Here is a 13,955-nt window from a genome sequence, read left to right on the forward strand (position 1 = left end):
AAAGCAGAAGACGATTATCTAACTTAGTTGGAAGATTAACTTTTCATTAAGTACACTCTTACCCCTCCCCCCCACCCCAAAAGAAGAAAAGGAAAAAAGGAGAGATTAATTGCGGTGAGATGGTAATTGATCATGCATTGTAGTGTGCTCTCCATAAGTAATACTGTTCTTTCTCAGAACATCACAAAATGTTATAGTTACTTTCATGGAACTGTTACATTTTTGCATTAGAGATTTTTTGTATGGTGTTTTGATGTGTTTGTGTTTATTTATTTTAAAATACAGGCCCTGGAAGCGGAAATATTGCGCCTCAATAATCTTCGTGATAGAGCAAGTGAGAAAGGGCACAAGAAAGAATATCCTTTGTTGAGGCAATATATGTTAATAGTTCTTTACATGCCAAATTCAGATTTCATGCCTCAACTGAAAAAGCTGAGGCACCATTTGATATTTATGAATTGTGTCATTTTCTGTATTCATTAATTGAAGAACATTGACCTTGAGCATGAGGGCTTCCTTGACTCTTCCACGCTCAGAGAATGTGTAGAGAAGTTAGAGCTTCTCAAGACACCTGAGGAGCGCCATCGGAGGCTACTGGAGATTCCAGAAGTGCATGCTGATCCAAAGATGAACCCAGATAATGAATCTGAAGGAGATGATGGAGAACACAATGACAAGAGAAAAGGTTTATATCATTTTGTTTCTAGTAACTCTACGGGTGTTGCTAAATCCTCTTTCATTTTTTTAAGGGTTGGGGGTGAGGAAGAAATAAAATGATTGCTTATTGCTGATGGAACATAATGCAGTTGAACATCCGGCACCAAGAGGCACTAGATTTAGTAGAAGGAAACTTATATCTTCAGGGAGTCGAGGTAAGATGAAGACTGTACTATGATGTCCTTCAAAAGGTTGTTTAGCGTCAGCTAACTAAAGATTTTCTTGTGTTTATCCAGTTAAAGAAGAGGGCTCTATCATGGCTCAATGTAGGATGAGTGGGAAAAGAGATGCTTGTGGAACTAATATCTTGGACAAGCAAGGAAATCAACTTACTGTTGAACAGGCTGTTGATAGGTCTGGATCTGAAACTTCAATTGCTAGTCTCTCTACGGCGAACGCATCATCCGTTATCAGTAGTGAAACTGACAAATTGTGGCATTACCGAGACCCTGCTAAACGAATACAAGGACCATTTTCCGTGATGCAGTTGAGGAAATGGAATACATCAGGGCTTTTTCCTCCTGATATGAGGATATGGACAAATCATGAGCATGAAGACTCAGTACTTTTAACTAATGTACTAAAGGGGCTTTTCCATAAAGAATCTCAAGTGCATGATAAGACATCAATCCAGTCACGGGAACCAACTAGCTCGGATAGTAGAACTAGTGTTAGGTGGTCTGAGAGTGCTACTGGCTCAGGCGGAGAATGTGAAAAGAGAGAGGCACCTGGGCACCTCCACAATGCAAATTACTGTTCAAACGGTAACACACAGTTTACGAGGATGAATGGATTGTCCCCTTCTTTTCCACGATGTGTGGAGTCATTGAAGGGAAATAATTCTTGTTCTGACAAACCCCAACTGTCGAGTTCCCCTTCATCTAGTCAGCGGGAGGTGATTTTAGCTCTTCCACGTCAGGGTAAAGGACATGGAACTCAGAATTCTCGTAAAAGCACATTGTGCCATGCACAATCTAACAGTCAGAATTTTGATCCATCTTCTGGTCAGAACCAGAAATCTTTTACAAGCAATAAATGTTCAATTAACTTGGATTCTGGATCTAGTTTTGCTTCTGCTACCAAATCAAGTGATTTATTTGAACAGAAAGGAGAAATGAATCTCCCGGACCTACCTAGTCCTACTCCAGAGACGAGCTATGGTGACCTTGAAGCTCAGGCTGCTGAGAAGCTGCTTTTGTTGAGTTCAGTTATTCCTGTTTGTGGTTCAGATATTCATGATTTGCCAAGTCCTACCCCTATTTCAAACAGTGAAGCTCAAGGTGTGCATGCAGCTGAAAATAAAGAATCTGGTCCATCAAATCTTCCTGACAGTGAATCTCGAGGTGGGCATGCAGGTGAAAATAAAGAATCTGGTCCGTTAAGTCTTCCTATTCAGGAATCAGGCCAAAGGTGGAGCAGTGCTTCTAGTCCAGTGGTTGGTGGCCCCCAACTTCATGAAATAGCTGATGAATGGGGTAGAAGTTCACCAGCTGCAAAACCATCTACTGAAGAATGGGATTCTAGTCTTGTCTCTGTTTCCTCACTGAAACCGGTTGACACTGTGGGTGATCATGTTGCCACACCACCTTCAATTGCCGACCTGCTTACTGCAAAACCATCTACTGAAGAATGGGATTCTGGTCTTGTCTCCGTTTCCTCACTGAAACCAGCTGAAGCAGTGGGTGATCATGTTTTGAGACCTGCTTCAAATGCCGACCAACTTAATCATACTTCCCCATCTCATCCAATGTCAAACTTCTTTGATGAACCTATAGAGTTCAGCACTTTGGCTGAGGAATCAGTGTCAGACCTTTTGGCTGAAGTTGATGCCATGGAATCTCAAAATCAAAATGGTATGGGTTCTCCTACTTCTGCTATGAGGTGCGGTGAGGAGATGATACCTGGTTGCAAAACTGATTGCTTTAGCCCGATTGAGGAGCTGAGTCATACACATGATCCTGTAAGAAGTGATGACTTGAGCTCCACCGGAGATCTACAACTACCTTGCCAATCTACTGTGACGGATGAAACAGTTGGTGCATCTCGAGCTGATGCTTTTGATCCATTAAGGAGGTCTGGCGGAAATTCATCTACGAGTAGTGAGGGAGAAACCAAGTCGGCTGATGTTTTGTTTTCCCAGGGGGACGTTGGGTCCGGTATACCTGCACCCTGTACCACCGGTATACCTCCACCCTGTACCACGAGTCAAACTACTGCATTTGCTGCAATGGGTAGGAGTAGAGTGTTTGGAGGTATGACCAATGGGCGTGGAGCAGCACCTGGAAACCTAAGTTGGGGTGGACCAGTTCAGGGATATGCAAATGTTGGTTTTGGAAGCAACATGGGAGCTGCATGGGGAAATTCACATATGAATCGAGGGGCGCCTTTCACTGGTAATCCAGTCTGGGATAGCCAGCGTAGGTATGCAGGGGAAAGGTCTGGTGGTCCAAGAGACTGGGCTCTTCAAGGAGGAGAGTCGGGATTTGGTAGGGGTAGGCCATCTTGGAACAGACAGCAGCCATATGGTGGTGGAGGATACTCTAGGCCTCCTCCCAAAGGTCAGCGAATTTGTAAATTTTATGAGAGTGGGCGTTGCAAGAAGGGGGCGGCGTGTGACTATCTACACCCGTAAATTGAAGGCAATTGCTTTCTTTTTGTATAATCAGAAAGTTCTTTTTTGAGTAACAAATTGACATGTAGCTAAAATGTTACCACTATAACTTAACTGAAAATATGGCAGATTGCAATTTTTTCTTCTGGACCAGTGTGTTATGAGGATTTTGCCACATGTATAAGCTGCAGTAGTGTGAACTTATAGCAATTTTCTGCTTTTTGAATGGTAAGCGTTACGGATTAATTTGACGTTTCAAACTTGAATGAGTAAATTCCCAAATCCTGTTTCTTTCTTAGAAAAGGAGCCAGTAAATGCGATGGATCATCTTCATTTTAGTGCTATAAATTTGTTGTCTTAAACATTTAGCTCCTCTTCCTTGCTACAATAGGTAGCAAATTTAGCCTATGAGAAGCAATTCTCAATAGTATATTTAATTGAAGTACTTAGTTAGGCCATTGAACTGCTTCGGATGGCTTAGCACAAGTCAATGGATAACAAGTAGTGATATCAGATGGACAAGTCAATATATATATTAAAATGGGTCAACATGAATAAAATATAATTAGTTGAACACTAGCTAAGGTCTAAATGAGCGGATCGAAATCATAATACAACTCAAATATTTTTTTCATGTATTTGTTTGTTTTTATATTTTGTTTAGATACAAAAAAATTTCTTTATATACGATACAAATTGACTTTAACTTTTTTAATAGAGTGACTTAAATTTCGCCCAAAATAATCCATCAATAAACATACGTCTTTATATATGTTTACTTCAAGTCATAGTATTCGCTTTGCACAAAGAGAGTATAGTTCTTCTCAAGTTATACTTCAAAATAATTATTCAACGTCATTTATTTAATAACTTAATATTCAATAATTTGACATGAAAATTATATGAGATAAAAATTCAAATTTAGCAAAGTCAAAAATATAAATGATTTGCTAATCACTAGTCTAGACTCTAGGGTAGGGGTGTGCACTATTTGGATTAAACCGAAAAATCAAATCAAATTCTAATTTGGATTGATTTTTTGGTCTTGGTCTTGGTTTGGATTAATAATTTACTCTATTTGATTTTTTGGTTATGTTTCGGATTAAGAAAAATAAAAATCAAAAAATGAAAAAACCGATTATATATATATGTATATATTATTTTTAAATTACAAATATAATTTTGATTATATTTTTAATTATATATAACCGAATAATTGAATAGAAAAAATCAAACCAAAAAGAGAAAAACTAAATCAAATCAAACCAAATTTATTTTGATTCAAATTGGGCAACACTTCTTCTTCAAAGTTAAAAAAAGAAAAACCCAAAATAAATAGTCCAAAATAAATCGAAAATCGAATGCACAGGGTTCACTCCTACGAAACGGTCTTTTCGGAAACAAAATAATAAAAAAAAAAATGCCGGTTCACTCATAGAGTCATAGTTTATCTTCGGTTTCTTATAGAATAAATAAATAAATTTGTATTTGTGGTTTGAGTTGGGAAAAAACAAAAGAAAAATACATATCACTTCGACCCTACCTTTACGCCAAGTGTCCAAAAGAACATAAATCAGCCCTCAAGAGGAACAGAGCGTTGGAAGTGAGCGTCAATGGTGAAACTGGAAATACTGAATACTTTTTCATTTCATTGATAACTTGATACTTGAATGCTATTCCTCCCTCACAGAAAAGAAAAACTTGAAACTTGTTTCTCTTGGAACAAAAACGATGTCGTCTTCGACATTGACGCCAATGCAAAGGTACGCTACCGGAGCTCTGTTCGGTCTGGCCCTTCATCAGGCCCACATTCATCAGACTTGTCCATTGGGCTTTCCGTCCGACAAGGAGGACCGTATCAGCAATGGTAGCAGTAATGATTCCGTCTCTGACGACCCTCAACTTTGGGTTCACGAATCATCCGGCCTCCTCCGCCCAATTTTCAAGTTAATTCCCTTCTGCTTATCTTAATCTTCTGGCTTTCAATTAACACTATTATTTGAATTAGCATTCATCGATTGACGACGTAGTTTATTCGAAGATCATTCATTCAAGTTGTATGTTTGATTTGTGGTTGACAGATTTCTAGAGATTGATAAAAAAGCATGGTCTGGACTAGAGGAAACTGCTGGGTCTTCATCACCAAAGCATCACGTTGGAACGGTTAGTTTTCTAATCAGCATTGAGTTTATGTTGAAACCATTAGAAAATTTACTGATAAGTGGCATTAAATTATGAGGTTTATTTGGAAATCATTTTCTGGATCATATTTCAGGGTTTGCTGGGGTATAAAATTATGTGACATATGGTAATTAACTGATTATATAAAGTGGAAGACAGGGTATCGTGGTTGTGTTTTGGTTATGTTATATGTGTACTTATTGATTGAAGCATGCTAAATGATATACGAGTTGAGATTTTTCGTTTCCGCCCAAATTGATGAGCAGCTTTACTCCTTTTTGATAGATTTGTTTTTTTCTTATGGAAAAGCATTTCAACTATTTGAGGTAACTGAACACTGGCAAATGATTTCATCGGCATAGCATGTGTCTGCATGCACATTCGAAGTCTAGTGTATTTCAGACAGGACTTTGTAGCAATTGCTGATAAATGTTTCTAGTGGAAGGGAAAGGAGTTATCCTTTTCTTTTTAATAGCTTCTGCTAATACCCTCAACGAGTATAATTCTGTGCCCTTTTGCTGTTACTTGTTTGATGCCATAATGACTGATATTACATTAGTTTGACAGCTTCTAAGGTCACTATCTGTCTCTGAAGAAGGTGCTGAATCTTCTTCAGAAGCAGCAGACAAAGAACTTGATCTTGCAAAGGCCATCGATGCTATGGCATCAAGCATGGAGAGAACTTCCCATAATGTGTCCAAGAAAGAGAAGCAGTGTGAATATGAGCATAAATGTCGGGAGAAATTATCTCTTGCTGATACGCAATCTAGGTCTGAAGTGGAAAATACTACAAATGTTGAAAATCACCAGGAGAAAAGCAAGAAGCCATCTAGCATTGAGCAAGCCCATTTAGAGTCAGTTAGTGGATTTGATGAAAAACCTGTGGAGGAGGCATCGACACTTGAATACTCTAGGAAAGTTAATGTTCTCTATCAACTTTTCTCTGCCTGTCTTGCTCAATCATCTGAAGAGAGTAAAAAATATACACAAAGGAGGGGTTATGATGCACGACATCGCGTGGCTTTGCGGTTGCTAGCTACATGGTTTGATGTCAAATGGATCAAAGTGGTGTGTTCCTGCATCTACATCATATGTGATTTCTGCAATATTATTGTTCAATCATTTATTCTTGCTGTTGTCTCTTCTGGAGTGTTTTTCTTTAATACTACTGCCTACTGGATATCCTTGTCCATACATGCTTGATGTGATGCAGGGAGAATTGAAGTGTTCAAGTTTTACTAAAATGTTTTGTAAGTTCTTCCTTGTGCATCATTTTAATACAAAACTCATCTCCAAAGTAGGAGAAAATCAAATGAAAAACACTCCCAACAACGAGAGAAAGTAAGAGACCCAATTAGTAATGTGAGGTCAATAAAACTATTCTTCTCAAAGGAATTTGGATGGATAGGATGCCTTCTATTTTTGACATGTATAGTCATTACTCGTTCCACCTTTTCCCTTTTTTATACTTTTATGAAGGTAGTAAATTTAGTCAAATGATGGGGAAAACTCTGCATACAAGATGTATACCATGTAGAGAACTTTCAAAAAGACAACAACATTTTTCTACAAAAAGCATCCAATCATCTGTACCATAACCAGCTTATTGGAGCTGCTCCAAGATATACAGAAAAGTAACAAGATTCCTCTAATATATTTGAAAGATATTCCATAAAAAAAACCCAGTTTCTCTCTCTCCATATCTTGCACATGACTGCTAGATGTGGCATACTGCTACCTCCTATGCTCTCTGTCTTCTATTTCTTCTTCTGAAATTTCATGCTAGTATCAAATCCTTTACTGTCCCTGCCATTACCATTGATTCTAAACATATTCTACACCTTACGATAAAGCTTGTGCACCACCTGCCAATGAAGTAGTAGGTGGTTGACTTCCTCACTGTCTCTCTTACACATGAAGCACCAAACAACAATTGCACCTCAGTCCCGAACAAGTTAGGGTCGGTTATATGAATCCTCACTTCTGAATTTAAGATCATTTCATTTCATATCATCATCATTAAAAAGGACAAATATAAGTAGGACTATTTGAACACAACACCTTAAACATTTAGCATTTCATCCCTGATTCTTTACGTTCTTTCTATCATCTCAAGTACAACAATAAAAAATTCTTAAAGGTGGAAATATTTTAGATGTCGCTGAATTTTAGTCTAAGCTCTGCTTAATTTGTTGATGGGATACCTTTGAATTTTATCCATAAAATTTATGGAAGGGTTCTAACAACTTAGCTTTATATCCTTTAAGATTATCCTACAGAAGTGATGATCATCTTAAAAAGGCTATTGCAAGCATCTTATTCTTCTGCAGGTGATAAAGTTCACCTCCAACCAGAGCATGGGAGGCATCTGTTAGTTGAGAGCTGACACCTTTAAATAATGGAGTGCTCTTCTCACCTTTGTGGAGTATGTTACTAGAAAATCATAGCTTACATGTTAATTCACATGAGGATTTTGTTTATGCCACACTTGTACCTTCACCTTGCTATAACTATGTAGTGGGCAATAGGGGAATGTCTAGTCCTTCATTTCTGATTTTCTTTTGTATAGTTAACTGTTTCAAATCTTTTTCATCTTTTGTTCCATTCTTCTTGTTTTTTTTTTTGAGCAGTTACATTATCATTAGAAAAAGAAGAAAAATTGACATTAACTGTTGGTTCCACTTTTTGAGGTCAATTTTTCTTTTTCTTTACCATAATATGAGCAGAAGCAAGGACATGTTTTTTCTCTATTTAATCTAGCAATCATTTTCTTCTAGACTAGGAAAACAGCTACTTCATAAGAAAGGAGCCTATTGTAATGATGCAGAAATTTATGCTGCCTATAATAGCTTAAAACATGGACCTTAACCTTGTACAGACAGTGAAAAAAGAAATTATCTGCTGCAGGAAGCCATTGAAACCACGATTGCTTGTTCTGCAATGGCACTGAAAGAAGAAGAATTAAAGGAACAAAGCCGATCTCCTAAAAGCTCATTGGCTAAGTGGAAACGAAGAGGTATAATAGGCGCAGCTGCAGTAACTGGAGGAACCTTGTTGGCAGTTACTGGTGGTATGACATTCCAGACTTTCTTAAGTTTCTTAACTCAGGTCCTGACATGTTTAAGCAAACATCTTAGGAAACAGATTTTTTTGTCCTTTTAGCGACAAGCCTTACAGGAAACAGATGTCTTCTCCTTACAGTCTTCATAAGATGCATAAAGAAGTTGGAATGTGATTGTGGAAAGTGCTCATAGGAGACAAATTTGTTGTAATTTTGTTGCCTTTATTTTGTTTGTAAACAGGTTTAGCTGCTCCAGCAATAGCTGCAGGCTTTGGTGCTTTAGCCCCTACCTTGGGGACTCTTGTTCCTGTGATTGGAGCAAGTGGGTTTGCTGCCGTTGCTGGTGCCGCAGGAAGTGTTGCAGGGTCTGTTGCAGTAGCAGCTTCATTTGGAGGTAAACACATGTTTCATGAGATATCTTGTTGCATCTCCTTTTTCGTCATAAGTTAATAATGGAGATGAGGAGAGCGCAACTTGTGATTTTGCACTTCTCTTTTCCTTTGATAAAGTAATGTAGTTTCCTTAAGAGAAGTACCAAAAAGGTACCCAAAATTACAAAAAGATAGTGCTTAGGAGCACAATCACATCAGTAGCTCATACAATCCAAATAATAAAATGGATGATCTAAATCATTTGCGCAAGTGCTTTTGCACTTCTCAGGTAACAAGGTTTAGATTGATTTGTGGAATCTGAGCATCTTTGAAATTATCCAACAGTTACTAAGGGTTGTCACCGATATTTTTGCTTACCCAGCTGCTGGAGCTGGACTCACAGGAAGTAAAATGGCCAGGAGAATAGGAGATGTTGATGAATTTGAGTTCAAGGCTATAGGAGAAAACCATAACCAGGGTGTAAGTAATTAGCTTTTGTGTGTACTACTTGAAACTTTCCTGTAACTTCTGCCTGCGGTTTCTTGTTTTAGTTGGTAGGTGGGCCATTGCAGTCTGCATTGTGTCTCTTTGAGTTCTTTCATCTTTATTCTCATAGTTGCCATACTTTTTAGTTTTAGTCATGGACCACAGGAGCTCAGCTATGTTTGTTCTCACTTTGCATTTTTGCTATCAGCGGCTGGCAGTTGAGGTTTTGATCTCAGGACTTGTTTTTAAGGAAGAAGATTTTGTAAGACCTTGGGAAGGACAACATGATAACTCTGAGAGGTAAAATATCTTCTTTTTTTTCTTTTTTGTTGGTTGATCTCCATTTGGGTAGATGATTTCGTTTACCTAGGTAAACATAAATTTTACTTCAGATTTCTTACCCCCCCCCCTCTCCCGTATCCGTTGATGAAGGCTTATAATGCAGAAACCACTCTTACATTTCTCATTTTCTTCAGATATGTGCTACAGTGGGAGTCAAAGAATCTTATTGCTGTAAGCACTGCAATTCAGGATTGGTTGACGTCAAGTAATAATTTGTACTTTGCGTTTCAGCATATGATATATCGACCAGCTACATTACCACTGTGATCGGTTATGATGCTGACATCATCACTAACAACAGGACTTGCAATGGAGTTGATGAAGCGAGGTGCTATGATGACAGTTTTAAAAACTCTCTTGACAGCATTGGCTTTGCCAGCAACATTGCTTGCAATGACAGATTTTATTGACAGCAAATGGGCAATTGCCGTGGACAGGTTCTTGTTTGTCTGTGTGTCTGTTCAGTACAATCTCTTTTTTGAGCTTGGGGTTGGGATCAAGGAGGAAAAAGGCATGAAGCTGTTTTATCTTCCATGTGTCTATATGACATGATTGGAAGTAAAAGGATTAGATTAGTATAATTGCAGTAATGATGAGAAGAACCTATACGTGTATTGGTGAACTCAAATTATTTACCAGTTTTCTCGTCAATTTTTGTTTGGCCCTTGCAATTCTAATCTTTGAATTTTTTGTATTTCCATCTTTTGTTTCAGTGGAATTAATTCTGGCTCCAATTTTGCCTCTGCTTAAATTATCAAGCAGTTCTACTATGATATTATGTTAGTATGTCAAAGCACTGTCTCCTACTTTGAATTTAACCTGTTGTTTATATCAGATCGGATAAGGCAGGAAAACGTCTGGCAGAAGTGTTACAGAAAGGATTACAAGGAAATAGGTAAATAGTCTTAAATAGATTCTGAGCATTTTCCTGTTGAGTCTCTTGGAAGATCGAGTTTTCACATCAGCCAACTCTATTGGTTGTCCATGAATATCTCAGGCCTGTAACACTTGTTGGGTTTTCACTTGGGGCAAGAGTTATCTTTAAATGTCTCCAGGTTCTGTCTGAGAGTGAGAATACTTGTAAGTGTTATTTTGAAATATGTTTTTCTTTCTTACATTTTATCATTTTCTTTAGATGATCCTAAAATATTTTCTTGTATTTTGATAGCGGGGCTTGTGGAAAGAGTTGTTCTTCTTGGTGCACCCATTGCAATTAAAAATATGAACTGGGAAGCAGCTAGAAAGGTTGTTGTTTCCCACTTTATTCATATCATCTACTCTTATTAGTATGAGCATATTTATCCCCTTCCCTTTTTTCATTTGTTTTCTCTAGTATAAGGCTTGTACTTATCTTCTCGGTTACCTCATTATTATATGAGGATCCCTCTTCCTATTTTACAGGTAGTGGCTGGTCGATTTGTGAATGCTTACGCTACAAATGATTGGATGCTAGGAATTGCCTTTCGTGCCAGGTTTGCCTTAGTTGCAAGCATAGTACTGATGTTGAAAGTGTATTGGACTGAAGTTGAGTTGGGCATAACCTGTGTTGAACCTATTCCCTTGCACCCCCTTCAATGTTGCATTTTGACTAGCACAATTATTAAGATACATTAAAAATATGAAATGTTCATCATTTCTTGATGGAGTCGTTTTCTGATAATTTATTATGTTGTATAGGACAATAAAATAAGGTCAAAACTGTTTTGAGAGAGTAAAGTTAGGTCACGTAAAACATTTTATGTCATTGTGTGTCTGACTCAAGCAAGGTATTCAAGTTAGAAGCAGGGTAGAGTGCAGGCTACACTCTCGAGTTTCTGAACCTATGAGCCAATTTAGGTAGGACCAGCTAACCAGGGCATATCTGGATTATAAAAAAAAATCCTTCCCTAAGATATATGAGAACTTCATTTAAGAATAGTGCACAATAACTCTTGGATAATCCAAAATGGAAATAGGACAAGTTGTGGATGGAGGGAGAATATGTTCTCTGTTTCGCATGCTGTTTTATGCTTCTATTTCTGTGTAACTTGTGCAATTTCTCTGAACAGTCTCCTGACTCGAGGTTTGGCTGGAATTCAACCAGTTGATGTTCCTGGCATTGAGAACGTAAGTTTTCTTCTTAAGGATAACCAAATTTGGATCTCCATCATTTCTTGCTTAAACCTCTCACTTTTAACAGGTTGATGTAACTGAACTCATTGATGGCCATTCCTCCTATTTATGGGCTACCCAAAAGATCTTAGATCTACTTGAGCTTGATGCCTATTATCCGGTAGTCCTCGGTCGAGTTGCGCTATAAAGACAGACGTTGCAACACATTTTTCTTCCTTAGATAACTGTATTTTGGGGGATTGTATCTGTTACAGGAAGTCCATAGGTAGCCAGTTCATTATATGACCACTAACAGGGTTCTAGTCTGGTACTGTAGTTCTTTATTCAATTTTTCTCTTTCAAATCATTTTCTGAAAAATGAATTTCTTTAGCCGTGTGTTTATCAGAAACAACCTCTCTAGCATATATTCCACCCTCCCCAGAATTGTGGTTATTTACTGGGTATGTTATTATTGTTGTATACAATATATCACATATAAGCTTTCTGCTTATGAATAATAATAATATAGCAAGAATCTGAAATTATGATTCTCTTGCTCTTTTATTTATTTGATTTATGCCAGATTGTGAATTTGATAAGAAGGTTGTTCCTTCTAATACATGCACGAAACGATAAATGCTATTTCTCCATCTTATTTACTTGATTAATTTTTAGAAGTATTAGTGTTTACCTGGATTGTGAAGTTTTAGAAAATAACAGTAAATACTTATTCATTTTGGATATTTACTGATACAGTATTGATTCTAAAAGACCAAGTATATAATAGTTAACTGCCAAATTTCATAAATCAACTATCAAAGTCAATTTACAAATATTTAGTTTAGGGTAGATGAGGTATATCACGAAGTCATTGCGATGTAAAGTTTTGGTACATGAATATGTATCAAGGTTGACTCTTCTTTAATTAGATATATATATATACACTTTAGGGTTAAAGTAGGTGTTTAGAATTTAGTATTCTACTCTTTTTGAATATATTGAGAGAGTGAAAATGGCTTTTTTCTTACTTCTTCAAATATTTCATTTCATTTTATTTGTCCTAGTTTTAACCTTTTGGATTTTCACTGAGGTCATAAAATTAAATATCATTTTAATAATATCTTTAATTTAAAAGTCTTTTTAATTTTCTTAAATTACTTGCCAATTTATTCTTCTATCAAACTAGGTAATTTATCCGCGTGAAATTTTTCTAAGCTTTTGAACAACCTTTCCAATTACCGACTATTATAAGAAAGAAAAAAAAATAAATTTGAGTCACATATCTCAAGAATTGTAAATATATAATGAATGATTAAAAATATCTTGATATCTAATCATTTTTATCTTTTATATAATTTATCATAATATATGTTTGATAATATAAAAAATGTACATTACAACAACATAAATAATTTTTTTTAGAGGAAATCTACTTGTCTGAGGTCAAACGTTTAACACTTTTCGTTATTGTTACTTTGTTACTCTAACAAAATTTAAAGAAGGAGAAAAATAAATTTGAAACAACAACAACAAAATATTGTTGATCCTTTTAGAAATTCATTCTTCATTAAAATGCTGCTCTTAAGGCCCTTCTAAATGCTTTATCAATGTAACTTTACAATTTTTTCAGAGTATGTACGTATAATTGTTGGATTATGAAAGTACAAGTAGATCAAAATATTGGATTCTAGACTCATGTTAAAGAAATATTCTCGAACATGAAAAAATTAAAGATGGTCCTAACCTAGATAGCTCAAATGCTCAGCAATGACATGGGACATGAAGGCCAAAAAATCTATGTTAATAGACATATATTTTGTAGATTAAGATATTACTTTTATTTATAGTAGGTTTTGTTTATATTCTTCAAATTAAGCTTGACGAAAACAGTCATAACTCACACAAAAAATATTTAGAAGAGTCGAATGAGAAGGAAAAAAGAAAAACATTAAAAGGACGAAAGTTTTGTCCAAGTGAGATCATATACATACCAAACGAAAAATAGTCAATACAAATTTAAGGAGACAAGAAAACACATACATTAAATGGAGTAAACTATGAGATATCCAATCATGACAACAAATCATTCTAACT

General features: G+C 36.5%; 3 protein-coding genes across 6 annotated transcripts in view; 2 read left to right on the top strand and 1 right to left on the bottom strand.

Moving 5' to 3' along the window:
- LOC125848248 (zinc finger CCCH domain-containing protein 44) overlaps positions 1-3,476 on the top strand; it is a 10,282-nt gene extending 6,806 nt beyond the window's left edge. The window contains exons 8-12 of one of the 2 annotated variants that reach the window (XM_049528080.1): positions 286-356; positions 531-685; positions 807-872; positions 954-1,997; positions 2,061-3,476. In XM_049528080.1, coding sequence (XP_049384037.1) covers positions 286-356; positions 531-685; positions 807-872; positions 954-1,997; positions 2,061-3,349 — 2,625 coding nt within the window. In that variant the 3' untranslated portion in view covers positions 3,350-3,476. Of the gene's footprint in view, positions 1-285; positions 357-530; positions 686-806; positions 873-953 lie in introns of both variants that reach the window. The other variant, XM_049528079.1, reaches the window with a different exon arrangement.
- The window catches only part of LOC125848255 (PHAF1 protein At3g51130), a 135,275-nt gene that overhangs the window by 28,970 nt on the left and 92,350 nt on the right, over positions 1-13,955 (bottom strand). Inside the window, exon 1 of one of the 2 annotated variants that reach the window (XM_049528090.1) lies at positions 10,862-10,868. The exons of the other annotated variant lie outside the window; for it this stretch is intronic. The gene's annotated coding sequence lies outside the window, so the exon portion shown is untranslated. Of the gene's footprint in view, positions 1-10,861; positions 10,869-13,955 lie in introns of those variants that run through there. 2 annotated transcript variants of the gene reach the window in all.
- Positions 4,902-12,224, top strand: LOC125848251 (uncharacterized). 2 transcript variants are annotated; one of them, XM_049528085.1, is made up of 15 exons: positions 4,902-5,274; positions 5,410-5,491; positions 6,077-6,577; positions 8,417-8,579; positions 8,812-8,964; positions 9,324-9,421; positions 9,636-9,727; positions 9,904-9,974; positions 10,071-10,206; positions 10,605-10,664; positions 10,767-10,849; positions 10,938-11,014; positions 11,171-11,241; positions 11,818-11,875; positions 11,949-12,224. In XM_049528085.1, the coding sequence occupies exons 1-15, from the start codon at positions 5,060-5,062 to the stop codon at positions 12,066-12,068; spliced, it is 1,980 nt and encodes a 659-aa protein (XP_049384042.1). In that variant the 5' UTR covers positions 4,902-5,059; the 3' UTR covers positions 12,069-12,224. The 2 variants fall into 2 exon arrangements, with proteins under 2 accessions (XP_049384042.1, XP_049384043.1); XM_049528086.1 differs by having other exon boundaries at positions 5,148-5,274; positions 6,069-6,577.

This window comes from Solanum stenotomum, chromosome 12 (genome assembly GCF_019186545.1).
Source record: "Solanum stenotomum isolate F172 chromosome 12, ASM1918654v1, whole genome shotgun sequence".
Lineage (NCBI taxonomy): Eukaryota > Viridiplantae > Streptophyta > Magnoliopsida > Solanales > Solanaceae > Solanum > Solanum stenotomum.

Coding starts and splice junctions, on each gene's coding strand:
- LOC125848251 (XM_049528085.1), top strand. CDS start 5,060: ATGTCGTCTTCGACATTGACGCCAATGCAAAGGTACGCTACCGGAGCT. Junction 8,580..8,811: donor CTTGTTGGCAGTTACTGGTG/GTATGACATTCC, acceptor GTTTGTAAACAG/GTTTAGCTGCTCCAGCAATA. Junction 9,975..10,070: donor TCAGGATTGGTTGACGTCAA/GTAATAATTTGT, acceptor CACTAACAACAG/GACTTGCAATGGAGTTGATG.